Source organism: Lolium perenne, chromosome 4 (genome assembly GCF_019359855.2).
Source record: "Lolium perenne isolate Kyuss_39 chromosome 4, Kyuss_2.0, whole genome shotgun sequence".
Lineage (NCBI taxonomy): Eukaryota > Viridiplantae > Streptophyta > Magnoliopsida > Poales > Poaceae > Lolium > Lolium perenne.
This window is the reverse complement of record NC_067247.2, coordinates 256,752,658-256,776,637: the sequence shown is the minus strand read 5'-3', so window position 1 is coordinate 256,776,637 and position 23,980 is coordinate 256,752,658. Positions and strand designations below refer to the sequence as shown.

Here is a 23,980-nt window from a genome sequence, read left to right as displayed (position 1 = left end):
TGCTAACCGCGATCGAGGAAAAATAAATGAGAAAGCTCAAGTGTGGCTCGGACACTTCATATCATGTTTCTTTCAATCTCTCGGGCATTTCATCGAACACCTTGTGTGCATAAGAGGAACCAAAATCAAACCCACCACCCACTTGTGAAGATTGTGAAGAAAGTGGCACCAAATGGCTAAGTGAGTGTGCTGAACGGGTATATATAGGGGAGGGGCTTTAGTCGCGGTTGGCCTGGCCAACCGCGACTAAAGCCCCTCCCGTGCACCAGCTGGCCACCGAGCGCCCTGGGCCCAGGTCTTTGGTCGCGGTTCGCCTCCCGAACCGCGACTAAAGACCCCATTAGTCACGGTTCGTATATTTTAGGGACTAATGGGGGCGGATGGAAGGCTCTTTTTCTACTAGTGTTTTTTTTTTTGCGAGGAAAAGAGTCATATATTAACTGGAGACAGGATTACAATCACAAGCAATGGCCTGTTCGATTTCCTGGGGGAAATCCACATACCATACTGCTGTCCGATGATTAATCCTACCTAGTTTTGCAAGCTCATGACTAACCATATTGGCATCACGGCTAATTTTAGTTACACATATGTCTCTTTCCTGTAAAAGCTCACGAATTGCAGAAATTGTAAAGGCGTAGACTGAAATGTTTTGGTTCTTGTCCTTGATCAGCTCTATGGCTTCAGAGCAGTCCATCTCAAGCGTGATCGGCAGCGTAGTCCAGTGCATGGCTAACCGCATACCTTCCTCAATGGCTTGTAACTCGGCCTCCGTCGCATCCCCACACCGATCCAGGTACCGGCACGCCGCAGCGATGACACCACCATTGTGATCACGCAGTACCATTCCCGCTCCAGCAGCTCCATTCCTGGAAAACCCTCCATCAACATTCAGTTTCACACGTCCCTCAACTGGTTTTTTCCACCTCTTTTTGACCTGCTGTCTCCCAGCGACCTGCTTGTCCTGTTGCTTGAAGCCTCCACTTTGGTTGATCACCATCTTGCCTTTCTGCACATCAGCATCAGGAAACTGCTTAATGATTAGTAAAGAATTCAAATAACTCACCAGAAATCTCCTAGATCCCTCAATAGATGGGCAAGGTTTATCATGTGTTAATTCATTGTGGTTATGCCAAATCCTCCATAGCGTCATCATCGTGCATGCTCGTTGCATCATCGGTATGGCATTGAGAAGCTGGAGTAACCACTCTTTCCCTGTAGGCTTGATCAGTGCATCCGCTGGCAGGTCCCACTCTTCTCTCATAGCAAGCCAAAGAGAACGTGCATGTGGGCATCGTACAAATACATGAAAGGTATCTTCATTCTCTTGCCCACAGATTTGGCACAAGCTGGTAGTAGACATTCCCCTGGTGGCCATATTTTGCTGCGTAGCGAGTCCATTTCTGCATATCTTCCACACAAGCAATTTTATCTTTGGTGGTACAGGGGCTTGCCAAATCACCTTCCACCAGGGGCGTTCGCCATCAGGCCTAGTACTGGAAGCACCCCACTCCTGGTGCTGCATCGCCCTCTCAAAGGCTAGGCGATATGCGCTGCTTACTGTAAACGTACCCTTTTCTCCGGGAACCAGGCAACAAAATCTGCTTCATTTCGTCGAGACAGCCTTAATTTTGAGGATCTCGATCGCATCTTCAGGCTGGAAATATTGATGAACACGTAGTGTGTTCCATGTACCGTCCGTCAACAGAAAATCAGCCACCCACTTGTAGCGGCATCGTCCTCTGGCCGTTCTGGCGTGGTGGTTTGAGCCTCTAGGTATCCAGGGGTCACGCCAAGCACGTATTTGCGCCCCGTTACCGACTCGCCAGATGACCCCCTGCTTTAGTAGCTCCAAGCCATATTCAATAGCGTGCCAGGTCGTGGATCCATTACCTGAAAAGACCGTGTCAATTAAAAAACCATTAGGATAATATTTGGCTTTCAGTAATTGTGCACATAGAGTATTTGGGAATTGAATGAGCCTCCAAGCTTGTCTGACCAGTATTGCTTGGTTAAAGAGACGCATATCTCGAAATCCAATACCCCCATGGGTTTTCGGCCTCATCATACTGTCCCAACCAATCCAGTGTGTTTTCCGTTTCCCGCCTTCTGCTCCCCACCAATATCTTCTTATCATTTTCGTGAGCTCATCGCACAATCCCAAAGGGAGTTTAAAGACACCCATCACATGAACTGGTAAAGCTTGGGCAATGGCCTTGATAAGGATCTCTTTAGCTGCCTATGATTTATGATTATCGTCCCATTCTACCAAGCATTTGGCCAACTTTGCCTGCAAGCTTTGGAACTTCCCCTTACTGATTCTTCCTTCAGGCGTAGGTAATCCCAGGTATTTCGCTTCAAAAGTTTCTTGTGTCACTTGCAGCTGGTGTTTTACCTCCATACGTCTTATCACTGGACAAGACTCCCCGAACATAATGGAGCATTTAGTCGGATTTATTAGCTGTCCCGTGCTGGAAGCATACAACTCCAAAATTTGTTTAACTCGGATTGCCTGGTCCTCCTGTGCTTTAAAAAATAGCAAACTGTCATCCGCAAATAAAAGATGTGATATACCTGGTGCTCGCCGACATATCCTCACTAGTTCAATATGTTTTGCATTTACTGCTATTTGTAAAAGAGTCGACAACCCATCAGCGACAAACAAGAACAAGAATGGAGAGAGGGGATCACCTTGTCGGAGGCCCCGAGAAGGCGAAAATGAATCTAGGAGGGTCCCATTAAATTTTACCTTATAACTCACCGAGGTGACGCATGACATTATCCAGTCCACCCATCGATGAGAGAAACCCAACCTTTGCATCACTTTCCTTAAGAAATCCCAGTCCACTCTGTCATATGCCTTAGATAGGTCTAATTTATATGCACAAAAGTTTTTCTCATGGTTCATGTTTTGTTCAATAAAATGGAGACATTCAAAAGCTACCAGGGCGTTATCAGTTATTAATCTACCAGGGATAAAGGCACTTTGATTACCAGATATGATATCTCCTAGCATAGGTCTTAGTCTATTTACTAGGCACTTCGCAATGACTTTATAGATGACTGTACATAAGCTAATAGGGCGGAAGTCTTTTAAAGCCTCTGGTTGTTCAATCTTTGGAATTAGTACAATGGCCGTATCATTTACCCCATCAGGCATGTGACCTGTAGCAAAAAAGAGTTTAACTGCGTTTATTACCTCCTCCTTTATCGTGCCCCAATTCCGTTGATAAAATCTGGCCGGAAAGCCATCTACTCCTGGTGCCTTTAGAGGTCCAATCTGGAACATAGCATCGCCTATTTCTTCATCCGTGAAGTCCTGGCATAAGACGTCGTTCATTTCCATGGTGACCTTTTCCTGCATCAAACCAACTAAAGTGTCCGAGTTAAGAGAAGGGTCACGGGTGAAGAGTTCTTGGAAATAAGAATAGTGAGTTAGATCAGTGTTATCTTGCTACAGATAATGTAATAGCGAGTTTTAGATCAGTGTGCTTAAGTGATAAAGTGTGTTTAAGTGAGTTTTAGATCAGTGTTATCTTGCTACAGATAATGTAATAGTGTGTCCCAAGCTTTAGCGAATGAAGGTGTTTTATATCAGGATGCCGGTCCAAACTTTGTGAGATCTTGGTGGTCGGCGATCCGGTTGTACCACTACCGGATGGTAGATGAACACATAGAGAGGCTCTCAGTATTCAGGGGACATGTGGGAGAAAGGCACAATGCACAAAAGCATGGAAAAGTTAGATGACATAATTATCATGTGAGCACTCACTCTGAACTCATGCAAAACAGAACCCAGAAATAGAATAGGTCTCCCTTGCCCGCAAGAGAGGGCTAGAAAGGTTTGCTTTTGCTGCAACGCAACATGTTTAGTGATTAATAACAACAATGATAACAAATCATTATGAACATGTTGCATCCAATCACCGAGTTGTTGGATCTAGACCTTCCCTTATTTTCACTTCATTTGTGTCTTTTCTCTTTCTTTTTTTGCTGTCAGAAGAGAGAAGACGGATCTACCTTTTTTCTTTAGCAGTAGATATGTTTGAAGTAAAATCTGCTTATATCTAGGTAGATTCAATCTGCTGAACAAGGGAGCAGTGCATCACATGTTGCAATGCTCATGGGCTCAACTCCTGCTGCCAATCTCGATATATCCAAGAATCAGCTGCTGCAGAGGAGATCACACCAGTTGTTTTAACCAATTTCCCATGGCACGGTAATGCAGTAACTGTACAACTACTTGTGATGATTCAATGATACATCACGAGTATATATTGCCAACCCATTAGGACACAAATGTCAGCATCATATATAATTAAGCATCCCTATCTCAAAAAAGAAATATCAGAATGGTAGGCCATGCAGAGGTGTGGCATGAATGGGCGGCCGCATGGAAATGTTTGCCTGTCGCTGGTCCATGGACTTTGGAGCTGTGTGTAGCCTGGTACAAGCAATGTGCGTAGTAGTCCTTAATTCTCGGTGTCGTGTTTCATCACATGTGAAATGTAATGTTACCTTTTTTGCCGGGAAACAAGTAGTAGTAGTATGACTTTACTGCTGCAATACTGTGCTTGGATTGTGCAAACTAGTTTAGATGAAGCATCGATCTATATGGTGCGTTTCAGGCTTTCAGCACATGTAAAATAGCAAGAGCAGATGGAGTTAGGTGGTTTCAGTAATGACATTTGATTAGTGCACCTGCCACGCAGAATCTCGATGCATTACATTAACGCCCATCTCACCAAACCAGAATATCTCTTTTTAGACCAAACCAGAATACCTTATCCTGACAATCAAAAGCTTAAAATCATTTCAAATTTTACCGTTATCGTGTTCATGAACAGGCCGCAGCTCCTGCCAAGATTACTGAAGTCACATGTTTGAGTCTTTGAGAAGCCAACATCCGCCCAATTTACATGGTTCCAAAATAGCTACAGGACTGAAGTCATTTCATCGCCAGCAACTTACTACGGTATCAGCAACTTACTTCCCGTCCAAAAAAAAATTCTGAACTTACTCCGACATTTATCCGATTACTGCCAACATGCAGTAAGAGCTAAGCACTTCCTGGGGATCTGAGCTTATTCTCTGAGCTGAGAAGCCGAAAAGGACTGGGGTATAGAACTGAGCAGCTGCTCACTGAAACGGCAATACCGACTGGGCAGTATGACATTAGACACACTGATATACGACAATTTATACAGCATGTGGCATTGATCTGTGTTAGGTCCATTGAACAAGGTCCAACCGATAAAGTATTATGAATATAAAACATTTCAGACTTCTGAACATAGCACTGAAAACAACAAATAATTGGACAGTTATTTCGAGGCCATGACTGGAACTGTACTCTTAAGCAAGCAAGAGACTGATTATGGGGGTAACATTATACATCAAGAGATTCTCTTATGACACTGCTGTTGAAAACAACTCAGGCACGGGATGTCCATGGCTACTAGACCTAGAAACTCTCCTCCCTTTGGAATAATATTGATCCGATCATGACGGCAATTCCAGTTACAGCAATCGTGAAGAGAAGTCGCTTGTTTTGTGCACCTTGCACAGGGCGCGCTGGTCGAACTGGTGGAGGAGGCCGCACTTCTCTCTCTGGAATGGTTCTGGCACTGAAATTTGAAGAATCTTCATCAGATAAAGAGGTCTACAGATTTTGACTAGTAAGAATATTAGTACTCCTATATATGCATGTTCCATTACTACGCCAGACTTATCTTCTTGAGGGAAAACTAACCAAATAAGAAATACTATCAAACTGAATTGATTTTGAGTTACATTCTTTAGAAACAATTTTGAATTACATTGATTGAGCTTGTATAGATCCATCTAGGTATACTATTTGCATATAATGGATTGCATACTATAGTTTGGCAAAAAAATAAAGTTCACAAAAAATAAACGGTCAACAAAGTATGTAATAATAACCTTTAAAACAGATCATGCATTGTATTATAACCGAAATAACAAAATTCAGCATTCTTTTGGACGTGAGGGAATGCCTTTACCTTGATGATGCCGCAGAAACATTTGAGTTAACCTGGCACTGCATTTCATGCCCTATCCATTCACGAAGTCTAACGTACTTTTTGCATGTTTGACATAACTCTGTTCGGTTGCCACATACATCCTGCATCTCAAACTACTATGATCAGAACACATCGACATGCATCAAACAAATTTATGTAAATAAGTAGCTTCAAAGCTAACGACAAACTATACCTGATGTTCATGAAGATCAACCGCAGGCAATTCGTACTCACAATATTCACACGCAACCATCCTTTGTGTGCACTGTTTACTTTTATGAAGATCCAACATCTCCCGCTGTAAGGTTTCTTTGCAAAGAGAGCAATTTACCTGCATGTGATATGATGCGCTTAGCACAGAAAAAAAACAGCAGCTGTTATAACAATTCTCGAATATGTGCATTTTACTCCTCTTGTTCCTATGGAATGCGATGTCGCATTAGCTCCTGGTTTCAAATGTGCTAAAAGTATCATAGCAGAAGTAATTTGCTTTTCTAACTTGCAAGCACAAGAAAAAGAGAACAGGCTAAGGAAATGTGTTGATTGTGTGTATCCAATTTGCATGTGCAAGAAGAAACTAACACATGGCGCTGGAAGAAAAATACAATTGCCTATACTTTGATGCTTACACGTTTTGGTTTCTTTACTTGCCGCATCTACTACTAGCTTATAGTTCCTGTTAGATTAGCTTCAGTTTCTTTTGGTTAAGTCCGCCACTCTTCTTATTTCATACACAAGGGTGGTCTTTAATGTTTTAGACTCTGTTATGTATTGTCATAGTCACTATCCTAATTTATCACTTGCGAAACACAATCAAATCACTTCATGCAAAGATAAAACACTGCCGCTTCCTCAAGTTTGACATTGCGGGTGCTTTTGAGTCCGCCACTCTTCTTATTTCATACACACGGGTGGTCTTTAATGTTTTAGACTCTGTTATGCGTTGTCATAGTCACTATCCTAATTTACCACTTGCGAAACACAATCAAATCACTTCATGCAAAGATAAAACACTGCCGCCTCCTCAAGTTTGACATTGCGGGTGCTTTTGAGTCGGTGTCTTGTTAGTATATGCTGGAACTGGTGGAGAGGTTGGGTTTCGGCCAAAGGTGAGGGACTTACTATCTCTCATTTGGAGCTCCTCCTCCCGGATCATGGCCAATGAAAGGACTGGCCGGCAAATTAGGCACAAAGGAGGGCTGAATGTTACAATCCCAATTGCTCTGCTGCATTGGATGCTACCACTGGCTGATCGCATGGCTGCTCTGTCCCCGGTAGCTTTGCTGCCAGCACGCCTTGGGACCAGTTTATATGTATGCGGATGATGCGTCATTGTTCGTGAATCCAAACCCCTCGGACATTCACCAAGTGGCAGAGATCTTGAGGCTGTTTGGTCAGGTGTCTGGACTGCAGGCCAATCTTCAGAAGTGTGCTATTTATCCCATTCGATGTGTGCTAGCTGATATAACCCCTACCATGGATCTGTTGCCAGTCCCAATCTGTCAATTCCTATGCCAATATCTGGGCCTTCCGCTGCATCACAGGAAGAACACTAATGGAAGGACTGCCAATGATCGACAAGGTGGCAAGTCGTTTGCCAAGATGGCGTGGAAAGCTCCTCAATGCTGCTACAAGGCTAGCTCTTGTTAACTCTGTATTGTCAACAATCCCTACCTCTATGGTAACAGTGTTTCACCAGGGTAAATGGGCTCTTAGAAGGATTGATAAGATACAGAGGGACTTCCTGTGGAAATTCAAAAATGATGGTGACAAAGGTATCTGCTTGGCCAACCGGAAGGTGGTGTGCAGTCCAAAATAACTTGGGGGACTTGACGTTATAAATCTCAGCAGGTTTAGCAGAGTCCTTGGTCTACGATGGAAGTGGTATGAATGGAAAGACTAAGACCATCCATGTATTAGGACATCCGTGCCTTGTGATCCTATTGATGTGTTACTCTTTGATGCCTGCACCAATATCTCGATTAGGAAGGGTGATGTCGCCAATTTCTGGATGCCAAGATAGTTACATGGCGCAGCCCTGGCTGAGCTTGCTCCTAGTTTGTTCAAGATATCCAGGCTAAAGAGGCTAACAGTTTCTCGAGCAATAACTGATGACAAATGGATGACTGGCCTTCATCGTATCAACTCTGCTGACCACCTGAGAGAATTCACAGGTTTGTGGATTCGTCCCCAGGATATCATTTGACCACTGAGGAAGAACTCATTAAGTGGAAATTCACTGCCTCTGGGTTGTACAGCTGCATACAAGTCTCAGTTTCTTGGGTCTTTTCGGCCATTGACTACTTCAAGCTCTGGAAATCTAAAGCTCAGCCTAAATGCAAATTTTTCATAAGGTTATGGCTCAGGGACATTCTTACCGATGATATGTTACAGGTCAGGGGCATGAATCATGGGGATGTTTGCAGCTATGTGATCAAGAGATGGAAACGGCTTCTCATATGGTCCTTTCATGTTAAGCAGTTTGGCAATCTGCTTGCTGAATGGACTGCCACCGAGCTCTTGGATATCCAACCTAATCAATTTGGAGATGCTAGAGGGAGGCTAAGGAGGGTGAGTAGTCCACCAGCAATTCTGTTTGGTTGTGTGGTTCTTGTTTCCCTCTTTTTTTATTTTTAAAAAGTCTCTCCCTAACTTGTACCTCAGACTTTTCTGTCCCGCTCAAATGAATTGGCAGAACAACTGCCGTTTTTACCTCAAAAAGTAATATATCACTTGCAGCCACCCTGCAAAGGTGGGAGCTACAAATACTTGTTGCAGCTAACATGAATCAAATCTGTCTTTTATGATATAGAAATATACACCACCAAAATAAAAGCATGTAGAATAGACCACACGAAGAGAACCAACACTACGGCATAATCTTCTGAACATTGAAACATTGGCATTTAGAACCAGTCCGCAAACATACCGGAGCGTGATATTCATCGTAGTGTTCTTCCATAAGCTTCCTGGCAACCATTTCCCCGCAGTGGTCGCACTTTTGAAGGTTGCGAGCACAGTGTACAGAATGCAAGTCAATGTTCGACGATGGAATTTCTCGCTGGCTGGAGAGAAAGAAGATGCAACATTAAAACTCGTTAGAAGCTATGATATCAATCAAACTACAACTGTACACATAGTTCGGAGCATTCTGGAATGAAAAGCTACTGATCACATGGTTGCACCAACTAGCATTGTGTTCGTCCTGTATGGACACGATTAGAATATGATGATGCCAAGAGGCGGGAACAACATAGAATGCAGCTTTGATCTCATATAAAGGTCACGGTTTGGTATGTTCTTCTCTACTAACGCTAACAATGGATCACTTGATTAAACAACAGTTGTCCAGACCTACTCCAACCACTTCCAGAGATAAGTTAAAAAAAGTAAGCCTCAACGTGCTTTCCCCTCCATTGATTTTGATAGCTACCCATGTGAATTAATAGCAATTACGGCTAGACAATGGTGGCACAAGATGGACTGGGACATCAAGGATACTGCACCGGATGCTAGTGCTGACATTTTATAAATAAGTTGCAGGAGCACCACTTTTTAGAGGTACCGATGGGCCACCTATCCGGCCGGCTCATAACTATGAATCGTGCAAAATCCTGTATGTAGAGTTCTTCTAATCGTGCGACAGAGAGTTCAGAATCGAAAACACGACCGGTCTATCGGGAGTCAGGAAACTATCGCCGATCAAACTAGCTCAGATCCAAAACGAGGAGAGAGAGACCACGGTAGAGGGCCATCGCGTCACCGACACGCACGCACGCACGCACGCACAGGACCAAGCAAGCAAACAGGTAGACGGGGACAGGGGGCACCAACCAGTGTGCGCAGGTGGAGGTGGCGACGGCGGGGGCGGGATCGGAGCCGGCGTCGACCGCTGCTGCCATGGCGCTCGTCGCGGGGCGGGCGGATCGCAGTCTCCTTCTGCGTGGCGGGTTCCCGATCGGGGCGGCGAGCGGTGTGGTGGTGGTGGGCCGGCGGGGCGGAGGTGCGGGCGGGCGGGTGGGTGGCCGGAGGTGTGGAGGAAGGAAGGGGGCGAGGTCGGGGGAGTTTGGTGAGGAGGAGGAGGAGGAGGGGCAGCTGGAGAAGGGAAGGGAGGAGACTCGGAGAAGTTGTGTGATCCGGGAAAGGGGAGACAATTTATGAGAGCATCTCCACTCGTCCCCCGAGGAGGCCCCCGACGAGCGTTTTTTCCATCCGGACGGCAAAATTCGGCCCAGTCGCGCCCCCGGTTCCTCATTTTCGTCCGGATTTGGGCCTAAATTCATCCGGCGATCCCACGCCCCCCCCGGCCCCCCGGGGAGCTCTCGGGGACTCCGGACGAGTGAAAAGCGGGGAAGGGCCCGATCTGTCGGTGACTCGACGCACGAACCCCACCGCCACGTCGCTCAAAATCTCCCCCACTCCTCGTATCTCTCTCGCCGCCGGCACCACCCCGCCGGCTTGTTGCCCAGATTGCGCCGCCACTCCTTCCCCACCTGCCTATATTCCGCCGTGTTTGGACGACGGCCTATCTGGCTGCTCTTCCGCCGGCTTTGTTTCGGCACCTTGCTCGTCGTCGCTCGCGGCTCGGGTTGCCTCGACCACGCCCGTCAGGTGTTCGTCCATTTGCCTCGCCGGCCATGGACTCGGACGAAGAGGAGGAGCAGATGTTCGTCGAGCTTATGCAAGAAGAGATGGCAGCAGCCGCCCAAGACGACGAGCACATGATGATCCTTGGTTGCTTGGCAAGCATGTACGCCGGACTGGCAACTCGTCGGCGTGGTGGGTCGGCACGAGGTCGCCGGAAGTGCAAGCCGAGACAGCGACTGGAGGGCTACTGCATGTTGTACGCCGACTACTTCGCCGACAATCCGTTGCACGGTGAGAGTGTTTTCCGGCGTCGTTTCAGGATGAGCAGAAAGCTATTTCTGCAAATTGTGTATGCCATCCGCCACTTTGATCCCTACTTCAGATGCAAGACGGATTGCACTGGTTTGGTTGGATTTTAAATCCTTTGCAGAAGTGCACGGTGGCTATGAGGATGCTTGGCGTATGGAGCTCCCGGTGATACTGCAGATGACTATCTTCGGATGGCGGAGTCCACCGCCCTTGATTGTTTCTACCGGTTCTGCAGGCCGTCATAGCAGTGTTCGGGGACTATTACTTGAGATCACCCATCGAAGACACTCAGAGGATCCGTGCAACAAATGAAGCTAGAGGTTTTCCAGGGATGCTTGGAAGCATTGACTGCATGCATTGGCAATGGAAGAACTGTCCGTTTGCGTGGCAGGGAATGTACAAGGGTCACAAAAAAGGCTGCACTGTGATACTTGAAGCAGTGGCTACCTATGATCTTTGGATTTGGCACTCTTTCTTTGGTATGCCTGGATCCAACAATGACATCAACGTCCTAAACTGCTCCCCGGTCTTTTCCAAGCTTGTTGAGGGTCATGCTCCCCCGGTGGACTATGTGATCAATGGTCGGCACTACAACAAAGGATACTACCTTGCAGACGGTATCTATCCAAAGTGGGCAACATTTGTGAAGACGATCTCCAACCCTAGCACCCCCAAACTTTGCGAGTTTGTCAAGAAACAAGAAGCTTGCCGAAAAGACGTCGAGCGAGCATTTGGTGTCCTACAACAGAGATTTGCTGTCGTCCGGTTCCCCGCTATGACTTGGTCCAAAGATCAGATGTGGGAGGTGATGAACTGCTGTGTGTGCCTACACAACATGATTATTGAAGATGAGCGAAAGCATCCGGTTCCTCTGGCTGAGCAACAAGCACCATATGAGAGAGAGGGTCCTCTTGCACAGCCTAATCACCAGGTGCCTCCATCATGGGCCGCCTTCATTGCTATGCGCCAGGAGATTCGAGACTCTACAATGCACCAGCTGCTGCAAGATGATCTGGTGGAGCACATATGGAGGCTCCGAGGCAACGCCAACGCCGACGCCAACTAGTCTGTCTTAATTTGTTTGAAAAATTGTGAAATTTGTGTGCTTCATTTGTTTCACCACTTGTTAAACATTGTACTGTTATCGCCGAATTTGTTTCAGCAATTTTCGTCCTCTTGTTTGCCCAACTTGTTAAATTTTATGTTGAATTTGTTTGAAATATGTCAAATGGTCGAGGTTGGGGGTTTCCTGCCGGGGGGACGGCTGGAACTTCGGCGCTCCCCACGCCAAATCTTCATCCAATCCGGACGAAAATTTTGCCGGATTTGGGCGTGGGGAGCGCCAACGAGTGGGGATGCTCTGACGCTCGGGCGGAGGAGATCGGGTGTCTGTGTGGAGGATGAAACGAGGCAAAGGAGCGCGCAGGTCAAGCGTGGCACACTACCAGTTTAACCGCTCTCATACCCAACACAACGGAGCTCGCCCAGTTTGCATTGTTGCGCTTGGAGCTCGCTCAGTTGGTTGCTAACCGAGTCGAGGAGGCGTCTCGCCCCCTTCGTGAAGAGGTGGCAAGTCTCAAGCTGTTGTTGGCACGTGTTGGTGTTTCTTTGGAGTCGACGGAGGCGTGCTCTTCTGGTGGGCAGGACCTCGCCATCATGCAGGCTTCGTTTCCGCTTAGCTCCACGGAGCAAAAGTCATCGGTGGTTGAGGTCACACCAGAGCTACATGAGTTGTGTGTGGATTCATCTGTGGTGCCTGAGCTCCTGAAGTTGGGCAATGATGAGGTTATGCCTCCTTCCGTCGAGGAAGTGAAGCATGTGGTTCCTTTTGGTGATGGGGCTACTAAGTCAGAGATGCTGGCGACGGGGCCTGGAGGTGTGGTCGCTCGAGAGGTTTGCGATTTTCTCGCTACCTTGGCTGCTACCTACCATGCATCCGCAGTTGATTGATGGGTGCCCCCAATATCATGGCATGCCTTTGTCGGCGCTCGCGTTTGGAGTTCGTTCGTGTCATCTTGTAGTCCCCTATGTTGACTAGTGTGGGTGTAGCCGTGTTGTTTGGATCTTTGTTAGGCTTGGTTGGGCTTGTGGGCGTGAGTTTTGTGTAGTCTTGACAATGTTGTTGTTGGTTTTTGCCCGGTTTTCTCCTAAAAACTGGACACCCTCTTCTTAATTAATGGACGAGGCAAAGTTTTTGCCTCCGTTTCAAAAAAAAAAAAAAAACCCAACACAACGGTGCTCGCCTGAATTGCTACTGAATAAATTATTTTTTTGAGGGGTGCTACTGAATATTATTATTTCCCATAGAAACATAAATAGATCCTACTCCTACTCTTGGATTACCTCTAGCTAGAAGCAGTCTTCATTTGTCCTACACATCAAACCGTCAATTCAGACCTCTCATTATAGGCCAATAAATAATGTCGCACATCACATCATGACTACTAATTCCGAAATAATCAAATCCATTAGAATGGATTCTTTCGAAATTTTGATTACTGACGTACATCATCAGTTAGCAATTAACTCTCCTCGGCTGAAAAGCACATGTGACAAGTATTTTCCTCCCTCCGTCCCATAAAACATATTGAAAATTTCGAAAACAGAGCAAATATTATTAATTATAAGTAAATTAGTCGATATGTGCATGATTATTAGTCTATAGAAAGAAGTCAACAAACCTCCTTACCTATTCAAATTGGATAGCTTCGCACTCTAATCTAATAAGCTGCACGCCCACGTACCATCACCTAAATTTTTCAAAACGAGACAATTCATCCCTTTATCCAGATTAGGCAGTTTAGGAGGAATGTTTTGTTCTCGTGCAGAACCCCAGTAGCATGATTGATAGCGATGTCACTAGGGACCTAAAAGGATAGAATAATTTTTGCATCAAATCCGGCTCGAATCTGTATTAAGGTATCCATATCCGATTTTAGAGAATACAACGGGTAAGGATATCTGATTTCGAAGTGGCGTCCGAGATATGATGTAGGATATGGTACTTCAAATATCATGCGGATATGAATTATCCAAAGTTTGATTAGAATTATCGAATATTTTAAAACTGGATGATCCAATTTTCAAGCCAAATGTGAGGTCAATATGCCAAAGTTAGTAATTATAAGGTTATTTGGTGAGAATATCTACCTCTGAGTATAAGCACGGGGAGGCTGATGGTTTACATATTCAATTTAAACTAATGTCATCTTGTGAATTTTCATGTTTTAGCCTATATTGTCTCTGTTTCTTAATAAATTGCTTCCTAAGGTTAAATCCCTCTTAGGTTTGGCTACAAATATAATTATTTGTCTATGAGAATATTTTTGTTCAAATTCGCGTTCGAATTCGCAACCGATTATTATCCACCCCGCTCCGAATCTGAAAAAAAATATATGGTACGCGCAAAATCCAATCCAATCCGATCTGTTTACGCCATTAGGGCTTGTTTGATTCAAAGGAATCCTATAAAAAAATTTGTAGGATTTTCATTCTTAGAAATTTTTCCTATGTACACCGTTTGATCTGTAGGATTGAATATTTAGGCATGCATAGGAATTTTTTCTATAAGATTGCATTGCACTATGTTTTGCAGGAAAAATCCCATCCACTCAAAACTCATGCTACAATTTCTTTAATTTTCCTGTGAATCAAAAGCCGCCTTAAAAGAAATTTCTGTAGGATTCTGCGGTTTTCTATTCCTGTGTTCTAAGAATCCTGTGAATCAACAGGGCCTTAGATGTCACACTCGCCTGCATGGGCACCCGCGCGAGCGCTCACCAAACAGAGCGCCGCGTACTTTGTTACCATCACGCTACCACCTAAACCCACAGTTGTGTTAGATCCGACAAAGACATTGCAGCACGAGCCAAGCGGCAGAAACTGAAAGATGGGCACACGAGTCTCCACGTGAATGCGACTTCTCTGCACCTGTAAATGAGAAGGTAAGCAATTTTGGTGGCTAGGACCGAAACATCACATTGAAGGCGTGCAATTTTGTGACTGACATTATTATAAAACGGTTGCAGAGATCGATGTACAGTACCCCAGTGAAGAAGGTCTTTACAGTAGAACATTACAATCTTTTGGGGCATAAAGTTGACGAGACTAATTGCGGAGTCAAGAGCAGAACTACGAAGTTACAGCTCAGGTCCACTCTTCATGGTCTAACGAGAACAACAATTATTTTGCTCCACAACAAACACATGCGCCTTAAGAGTTGCGTGGCCACAGCTACCCGAAGTACTTTGCGAAGAGTGACCTGGAGATCGCCAAAGCATCACCCGTGGCTTTTACAGGGTACAGATCCTTTGCTGACTGCCATTCGTTGGAGTACGAGATCCAGTCTCGCCTCCATTCCTCCAGTTGGAAACTCCGGTTCTCTTGCAGGCTTCTCGACAAGCGGGAGAAGTATTTCGATGCCCTTGGAAGGTAGTAGCTCTTCAGCAGCCCACTCCAGAATTTATTGGCTGGCAGTGAGCATTTGGGGATCAAAGCGTCAGTTAGTAACACAGAGGTGGACTGTCACATTTGTATGGATAGCCGGAGTCGTCTAATTCAAAAGTAAAGTACAGTACTATGAATTACCGTAGTCGTGTAGTTTGCTCTGCTCGGTCTTCGTGACATCGTACCACATTGTCACCTGTGTTCTAGCATTCCATTCGTACTGATAAAATAGTTTGATTCAGTCCATAATAAGAGAAGGATTGATCCAGTCCATGATAAAAGAAAAAAGATTGATTTCCAGGATCTAGACGCTAGATAAATTGTGTGAAAGAAACCCAACCTGTGTGCGTTCATCTTCAGTCATACCAAGGCTTTTTGCACTTTCCAACCAAGGGCCCAGCAGGAAATTATCATCGGAAGCTAGTAGTGTATCAATATCCACAATGAGTTCGAGAAATTTCTTTGTATGGAAGTTCAAACCACTTGAATCCTTCATTTGGTAAGAGTTCATAGCATCAAGGTACACTTTATTTGCTAATTTTGACAGCGCCTGCCTTGTCTGATCAACAAGGTCGTACCTGAGATAACAGTTACAATTAATACTTATCAGTTATTAGTAAGGAGTCGAGAACCATGACCATAACTGTACCATGTAGCTATTTCTTGTTAAAGACTATATTCAAGTTTTTGTGTCTCTATTTTTATTGAAGCCCCACTTGTGCCTTGATCATTTGATATGCATCAGAACAAGCTAAAGCATGGACGCAAGCAAGCTAGCAAGGAACCAATACAACGGTGAAAAGGCAGGAACTAATGGCACGTTTCTTTTACTGGGGTAGAGAGGTAGAATTTTGGATACCGTAAGGGCATAACAAAAGTACTTTCGAAATATCGTATGGTTCCAGTTAATTCTGGTAACCCTATGTGATGGGAACACCATTTAGTAAACCTTCTTTGTCACTTGTTAGCGACTCTCCCAGGAATGAACTAAATTTTACCCCTGTTTCGTGCATAAGTTGATATGATCTACATGAATCCAGATGAACAGGCTAAATGCCACAACATTTAATAATTTCTAAGTTGTTTAGAAATCACCAGTTTATTCATTTATAGAGCTGACAATGGCTCAATTTTTAGAAAACTTGATACTAGAAGTTTAAAGGATCATGCCCTCAGAATGAGGATACATGCCATCCGTACACTTGAAGAATCAATGATTAGGATGAGACGTACCTAAACGTGAGACTTTTTGAAAGATCATTGCCTGCATTAATAAATAGTTCAAGGGCTTTGACAGCCTCCTTTGTAGAATACCATAGATGTGGTTGTGGCAGGCTTGCAGAGACCTCACTTAAGAAGAACCTTGGATGTTTCCTCGGAGGTGAGATACTTCTTTGTTTCGAAAACCGGGAGCTGAAAGAACTTGGACTCATGTCTGGGAATTCAACAATGTAGTCCTTATTATGATCCTGCAATTAACATATGTAAAGGATATATGAATATGTCAAAAAACACTGTATGATTGCAACAAAGTAGCATCTGTATGAAATCGAACCGCAATTCCATCTGTGCAATTGTATATCGTATGATACAGGATCCCCCAAGCTTTCTGTATTTCGACATTTGATTGACCATATCGTCTATAGGAGTATGTTTTTAACCAATCCTGGACGGTAGACATAGATTAGAAGGTAATCAAGAACTTCAGCAAATGGGAATATAGACAGAATCAAAGCAGCAGCAAAGCTGGCAAGTTTCAATAAAAGAAAGACTTGGACACTATAACACTGATATGTACAACAGGTTGTGTCTCATTCACCGCATGTTCACATGAACGAGTAAAAGATTTTTACCTAGGAATAACTAATAATTAAATAAAAATATGACGTTCTTTGTAAAAAAAAATTTTATAACACCTGTTAACATTGACCTTGTAGATATAAAATATCAACAAATTCCATGGTGTTACTGAGACTAAGAACATAAGGAAAGCCTTAGCAGAATCTAGCTCCAGACCATATTAATTATAACTTAGTATTTCAAGTTAAAACCTTATGCATTAACACACAAATTCACATTAACACTCTACTATATAAAGTTAAAGGGCATAAGAGGAGTAAACCATAATTTACGACACACCAGGGACCATGCGTATTTCTAATGCTTACCTCAACTTTAACCTTTTGACTACGGAATGCCATTTCAGACATAAGATCAAAAACAACTGGATTATGCTCTATTCCCTCCATGCACATGCCAACACCAACCTAAATAAGAGAAAGGGTAAACTATAAGTACCCCCATCAGAGAGAACAATAAAATGTGCTTTTCTAGGGAAAAAGCAAAGGAGACTCCTACTGTTAGTAAATATACATAAGGTATGAAAGTAAAGTGTACCATTGTTGAATTGTAGCTTGTACGTGCATCAATAGGGCCGGATGAAATTGAATCTAGTACTCCATACATTTCAATATTACCACCAAAGTTGTGTAACATGCACCTAGTTTAAGCAATATTCATTAGTTTACTACTTAACCTGGTTGATACAATGTATTCTTGAGAGCTAGAGAGTGGGACATACCAGATGTATGGTACACCATAGAATTGGGAGGACATTTGCCATATGGGCTTGACATCGGCAAATAAATCAAGGACCATCATCTTACCAATTGGAACAGAATGAAGTAGTGCCTGCAAGAAAACGAAGCAAATATTATCCACATGTAAAGGATAGGCAGTCGCTTTACATACCGAAACTAACATGTGCGTGTTTTTTTCCCACTGATGTGTATACAGATGTGCATATTATTATTTACAAGATTTTCTACTTTGTTTTCATTAGAGCTTAAATGTTTGCATACACTTTCCTGCTGCAGGTTAAAACTAAGGTATGCAGTAACCTTTATTTTACAAGCAACCTCATTTCTGTCAGTGCTCAAGATACATAAAATCAAAGCCAAAATAAGAACTTACTTTCATTTGAGGCTCCTTCCAGAAAGCTGCATCTGAGTAGAATAACCAACCCTGAATGAAGTAAAGGAGATTAGGAGATTACAATACTCTTTTCAAATTAGCCGATTTTGTGCTCATGAAAATCATGTCTTCTGTTATAAAGTGCAAACTATGACTTCGAGTAAGTGACTTTTCACTGATAAATCATAGGACCACATTTAACATCACTTTGTTTAACTTTTCTACAAACTGGGACATGGGACTATGCACGGGGCTTGTGGGGCAGGTGCTCTGTACTTTAACTTGATAAGAAATGCATGAGGTATCCTCTTAATTTATAGAGTCTCCGTAACAAACATAGTTGAGAGATAAAGGCAAACAATAGCACCAAAATAGGGTAAGGCAAGTAACATTCTTGAATGTCAAAGAAGAGTTGGATGCAGAGGCTGGGGCAACCCTTTTCGAAAAAAAAAATGTCAAAGAAGAGTGCAAGCGCACCTGCATTAACCACACTGCATCCTTGTTACCTCTTAACATTGCTTCATAAATAGCAGAACCAAGCGACGAAATATATGCCGGTTCATTTGTCGGTGGTGTATTCTCATTGAATGTGTCACTGAAAGCAACAACTCTGATTGTAAAGGATGCAAAGTGCACCTGCTTTATAAACTAAAAAGCCAAAGCAAGTAAGGAACATAAATACCATATATAAATAGAATGCCAAACAGGTGAACATGTTAATAAATGTCAGACATATTGGACCAAACATGAATGTGTTGGTGGACTAACTGATGGTAAAATGTTCCCAAGTTTTAATCTCGAAATGCTATGGTAGTATATTGTATCCGAACCGTGTAATCCAACAAGCAACAACAAGACATAATCATGCAGCACACTGTAAAAATATCTCAGGGAAGCAGATTAGGAAGAATTACCAATTGTAGATGCTGGTGATGTCACCATATTCTGCATGTATCCAAAAAGAAGAAAAAACATAAGAACTCCATGTACAGGTTGAAAACATACATAAAATGTGCCCTTTAGTTATTTCATTCAGCAGTTTTATGAAGCTACAGGGGAAACAGATGCATTAAATTGGACCAAATCAACTCTAGTGAATTTCCACTGAAAGAAATGCAGACCCTTTATTTGTTGCTTGATAAAAGCCTGTCCCACATCAATAAACAATGTATCCGAAGGATCAAGAATATAAGTGCAGCACCACCTAGGATCAGCATCAACAGTGTTCCTGAAGAAGAGGAATGCGAGTCAACTAATAATTTGTTGCGTAAAATCAGACACAATACTGTCAGTACATGCTGATTTGATAGCTCTAGTCTTCTGGATCTTTAGAATGTAGTGTGAAGTTCATTTTTTTGCACTTTTTTTTGCAACAATAAGGATATAACAGCCATACAACTCCAAGCTACTTTTCAGGCAAAGTTGCCCCTTAACTAAGCATATTATGAGAAACTGTGTCCATAGCCCCAAATAATGGCAACTAAGTCAAATGGAAAGGGCAAGTTCATAGTTGTTACAATTTAACAAAATAATTATCTGTCTCAAATGTTCTAATACTACTTAACACTGAAATTACTTTGCAAGAGACATCATGAATGTATCGGCACCAAAGCTGGACTTTTTGCTCCATTGTAACCACATATATTTTCGAGCGATAACAAAAAATAGCTACAAAAATGACAATTCAGTAACTTCTTCAATTACACAAATTGAAGGAAAATCCTTTGTGTATGGGTAGTAAAAATCCTTTCCTACAACAAACTGAGTACGAAACAAAATTTCTAGAATATCAGCAGCACATGACAGTGTGTATTACCAGTCACCGAGTCTGGTTATGCTGGCAGATGGAAACAACTTTCTAAACACGACTGGTACATTTCCTGAGAACGATGGCAGAACTGAAAATGGTAATGTATTGTTAGTATACAATCTAAAGAAAATATTTAGGGTGTTATACCAACAAGATACCAATATAATAATATATTATTGAGTCAACTGAAGCTCAGAAAGCATGGTTTAAAAATTAGAAGTAGATGGCAATAATAAAAGTGTGAGCGGATTTCAGTGCTAGAAGGAAAACCAACCTTGGATGGCATGTCTAAGGTTTCACTAGCATAAACACTAAATAGGGAAGACAACAAAAGGTGATTGCTGGACTCCAAAAGAAACATACCTGGGACCATTCCAAGCTCAATCATACGAGACAATATTTTCTTCTGCAGTGCCAATTGTTGATCCAACCAATTTTTTGAAAGTGGTCCACCCCATCTAAGAAATGGTTTCAACAAATTATGAAATGTTTATAGCAAACCATCTAATATACACTATCGAATGAATCCCATGTACAACACATTCCAAGTGTAACATACAAATAAAGAGTTAAAGACACAATGTTCGAAGCAGTGCAATAAGCCTAGGGGAATGTGATATAAATTATTTCATTATCTGTCATTCAAAAACACTCATGCAACAAGAAAATATTCAAGTAAAACGAAAGCCTTTTCAAGTAAGTATTCATGACTATCTAATTTAGCAACATGAAGAGGATCGTTTTGAACTGAATCCAAACAATGGACAAAAGGATATTGATTCCAGAATGGTGATGCTATGCTGGTTGCTATAAAAACACATAATACCACTATTTATCCTGTTTGAGCTAATCACCAAAATGCTAACACAGAGACAATACATCCTTATTTATGTCGTAATATTGTGATTTATATAAAGTTTCGATTAATTCATCTCCACTAAATTTAGTTTTAACTTACGCATGCAAGTTCCCCATTCTAGCCCAAGCAAGGAAAGCTGGTCCGCCGAAAAACTCATCCAAATCACTGTCAGTGACATTAAAACTCTGTAATAGAATTAAATAGTCAACAAGGGCTCAAATGCAACAATAAGATTAAAGAGTAGACTGCAAAATAAGATCATAGTTAATTCCACTATGATATATAAGGGAAAAAATAAAAATAGTGGTCTTAACAAAAGATAAATTTAAGGTATGTTATGTTTGAAGGTTCCAAATTGGTCAGCAACCGTAAGAATTGTGTTGAGTAGCTACATTATGTACATATAAGTTTTCTATTTTTTGCAGAAAAGTTGATGTAAGATTATATATGAAAGGTATGAATGTTGGTACTTATCAAGCTGCTATGCCAATTCCCAAATAGAGTGGTAGACACTAAATAAAGGTAAATGATTATCCAATTTACTATTCTTCTGCAGGAGCATTCAATTCTAATTGTAGTTCCACATTGTAGACACAAGCAAAAAAAAGTCAGGCACCACCTATTGGACTGAACCAGCTTAAATGACCAGGCCAGGCCAAGTCAGGAAGCCTGAACGAAGATGAGTTTTTGGTTGGTCCAGCTTTCGCTCGGATTTGAACATAGGGTACATCATCAAAATTATGCTGAAAGTACTAGAGCCAATGGACTAGTTGAATCATGTACTCCCTCCGATCCATATTAGTTGCCACCAATATAGATGTATCTACTATCTAGACATATTTTAGTTGTAGATACATCCATACTAGTGGCAAGTAATATGAATCGGAGGGAGTAACAAAAGTAAGCTCCGAATTTTGAGAAAACATTTCAGAGTTATAGGTGCCGATCACACTACCTTAAAAACCTTTTGCCAAATAGCTTCCTGTCCAGTAAATGCTAAAGGCAAGTTAATTCCTTGAAGTGCCATCCAGTCAATTTCTTTTTCCCATCGTCTCCAATCCCACCACACAAAGGAGTCTACAGAGATACTACAGGAATTTCATCAGAAAAGAATGTTGGAATCCAACAAAGAATGGAAACTGGCAAGATTTCGTATATATATTTCTAAATTATGAAATACATATACATGGAATTTTTTTGTAGCAACATAGACTTCTTAGAACATAATTGCATTAGACCAAATAATTTGCCATGTGTGGCTGCATTAGCAGATATATTTCTGTTCCTTTCTGCATCAAAACAAACGGCCATGATAGTAGAGACTGAACAGTGCATTTAGTTTCCAGTACCCTAAACGATCAAGAAATCAGCAACAAAGGGAGTAATGCATAAGAGCAGTATGTGATGAAATAGATCAGTAAATCAACTCGGGCATGAGAGGTGTATATAATGAAGGACTTGAACCTGGCTGTTCAAGACATGAGTAAGTATGAACAAAATAGAGATTATGAGAGCTGGAGAAAAATCTAAACCGCGAAAGAACTCACAGCTGGAGGTGACGACATTCTGATAGTAGTTCCATGGAACCGGGCGCTCAATCTTCACTCCTGTCCCCTTCACTCGTGGCAGAGACCCAGGCGGAGGGACTGACGCCAGTTGTGCACCACCAGTCTTGTCCCACGAAATGTGCACCCCACACGAGTATTTGAGGTACCAATGGAGTCCAGATGCAAGCTCAACAGCGGTGGTACCCTGGATCCTGGACACCACGAAATTTTAGTAGGTGCATCCTGACGAATTTTCAATCCATTCATCTCTCCATGCTCAGTTAAAGAACCAAAGAGTTGAACACACTTTGACCCTTCTATTTTAGGGAAATGTTTTGAAATTTGACCAATATTAAACTAAGAGCACATTGCTATTAAAGGTAAAGGCGCAAAGCACACACTGTAGTGTCAAGGTGGAGATCATTTGGAAACTGCCCTAACCTAATCCTAGACAATCACAACCACTAACTAATATATATAGCTTCACTTTTTTTTATCTAAATTTGGAAACTGCAAAGCAGGCAAATGATTCTGTGCACACAAAATCATTTTGGACCAGAGCTTGTAGGCCTAACAAAGTTAGCCTTGTAAAGTTTTAGCTTCTTGTTTTCTCTGAACTTTTTGTAGCCTTGCTACACCGCGTATGCTCCCGTCTTCTTGCCGACTTCTTCTAATATATAATGGTTCGAGAAAAAAAAAAGATTCCGTGCACACAAAAAGAGAAGAAGAGAAGCGTACAGGATTTCTGCTCCGTCTTTGCGCGAGCCATCTACATTGCTTATCTTGAAGCAGCTGGATTCGCCACAGACTCCGCCCTGGAACGACGAAAGCAAAACAAGCGCTGATCATACGAATCAAAGACTCAAAGTAGTACCGCTAGTTGACACTGGGACAGCGAGGTCTCGTCTTCCGAGTTGGCGTGCTCCAACCTTGTGGTCGATCTGGAACCGGAAGCTTGGCGCATGTGTGGGGAGGAGCCGGCGGAGTACCCCGGCGGCTGCCCCCTCCTGCGTCACCGGCGACGCGGCCCTGCGGCCGGCCGCCGCGCGGAGCGCTTCCCACGTGGCGGGGCCTGCCGCCGCTGCCGCCACTGCCAGCGGCGACGGGAGGAGGACGAGGAGCAGGAGGAGAGACGGAAGCGGCGGCGGCGGCCTCATGGCGAATCCGGCTGGTGGCTTGGCGGTGCTCCGGCCCGGTTGCTTGCAGAGTCTTGGCCTTGCCGCAGCAGCAGGAGTGAGGAATCAGACTGACAGCTGGGGCCACGGTTTGGGTTTGGATAAGTAGGAGAACTCCCAGTTGCAGACCTTGTGCCCCCAAGGCAGTGGCGATTTACACAAAAATAACCCAAAACTGAAAGAAAAGCACAGACTGACCCTCCGGCGAAACTATTTCACGGATCTAACCC

General features: G+C 43.1%; 3 protein-coding genes across 4 annotated transcripts; all 3 read right to left on the bottom strand.

Moving 5' to 3' along the window:
• Positions 1-436: 436 nt before the first annotated feature.
• On the bottom strand, positions 437-1,525 carry LOC139839335 (uncharacterized). The gene is made up of 2 exons (XM_071829383.1): positions 1,463-1,525; positions 437-1,030 (listed from the first exon to the last, which is right to left on the bottom strand). Exons 1-2 carry the CDS (start codon positions 1,523-1,525, stop codon positions 437-439), a joined length of 657 nt encoding a protein of 218 aa, XP_071685484.1.
• Positions 1,526-5,190: 3,665 nt separating this feature from the next.
• Positions 5,191-10,066, bottom strand: LOC127332175 (uncharacterized). Its single transcript, XM_051358443.2, has 5 exons — positions 9,879-10,066; positions 8,974-9,109; positions 6,238-6,375; positions 6,024-6,145; positions 5,191-5,627 (listed from the first exon to the last, which is right to left on the bottom strand). Exons 1-5 carry the CDS (start codon positions 9,944-9,946, stop codon positions 5,465-5,467), a joined length of 627 nt encoding a protein of 208 aa, XP_051214403.1. The 5' UTR covers positions 9,947-10,066; the 3' UTR covers positions 5,191-5,464.
• A 4,854-nt stretch (positions 10,067-14,920) lies between these two features.
• Positions 14,921-23,839, bottom strand: LOC127332176 (alpha-N-acetylglucosaminidase). 2 transcript variants are annotated; one of them, XM_051358444.2, is made up of 19 exons: positions 23,505-23,839; positions 23,314-23,390; positions 22,576-22,787; positions 21,984-22,105; positions 21,128-21,213; positions 20,533-20,627; positions 20,176-20,257; positions 19,481-19,587; positions 19,274-19,304; positions 18,837-18,954; positions 18,360-18,410; positions 17,968-18,077; positions 17,784-17,886; positions 17,555-17,653; positions 16,942-17,052; positions 16,620-16,855; positions 15,727-15,964; positions 15,528-15,606; positions 14,921-15,409 (listed from the first exon to the last, which is right to left on the bottom strand). In XM_051358444.2, exons 1-19 carry the CDS (start codon positions 23,730-23,732, stop codon positions 15,174-15,176), a joined length of 2,421 nt encoding a protein of 806 aa, XP_051214404.1. In that variant the 5' UTR covers positions 23,733-23,839; the 3' UTR covers positions 14,921-15,173. The 2 variants fall into 2 exon arrangements, with proteins under 2 accessions (XP_051214404.1, XP_051214405.1); XM_051358445.2 differs by lacking the exons at positions 23,314-23,390; positions 23,505-23,839 and having other exon boundaries at positions 21,984-22,116; positions 22,576-22,744.
• Positions 23,840-23,980: the final 141 nt, after the last annotated feature.

Bases quoted from the DNA above. Each gene is read 5' to 3' on its own strand.
- LOC127332175 (XM_051358443.2), bottom strand. From the start codon at position 9,946: ATGGCAGCAGCGGTCGACGCCGGCTCCGATCCCGCCCCCGCCGTCGCC. The intron at 6,146-6,237 runs GTATAGTTTGTC...TTTGAGATGCAG, and splicing joins TTGATCTTCATGAACATCAG to GATGTATGTGGCAACCGAAC. The intron at 5,628-6,023 runs GTAAAGGCATTC...TTCAAATTTCAG, and splicing joins GTTTCTGCGGCATCATCAAG to TGCCAGAACCATTCCAGAGA.
- LOC127332176 (XM_051358444.2), bottom strand. From the start codon at position 23,732: ATGAGGCCGCCGCCGCCGCTTCCGTCTCTCCTCCTGCTCCTCGTCCTC. The intron at 21,214-21,983 runs GTAGTGTGATCG...ATTCTATTACAG, and splicing joins TTTGGCAAAAGGTTTTTAAG to AGTTTTAATGTCACTGACAG. The intron at 15,965-16,619 runs GTACGTCTCATC...CTGTTATCTCAG, and splicing joins TCAAAAAGTCTCACGTTTAG to GTACGACCTTGTTGATCAGA.
- LOC139839335 (XM_071829383.1), bottom strand. From the start codon at position 1,525: ATGCAGCACCAGGAGTGGGGTGCTTCCAGTACTAGGCCTGATGGCGAA. The intron at 1,031-1,462 runs GTGATTTGGCAA...ATCATTAAGCAG, and splicing joins GCGAACGCCCCTGGTGGAAG to TTTCCTGATGCTGATGTGCA.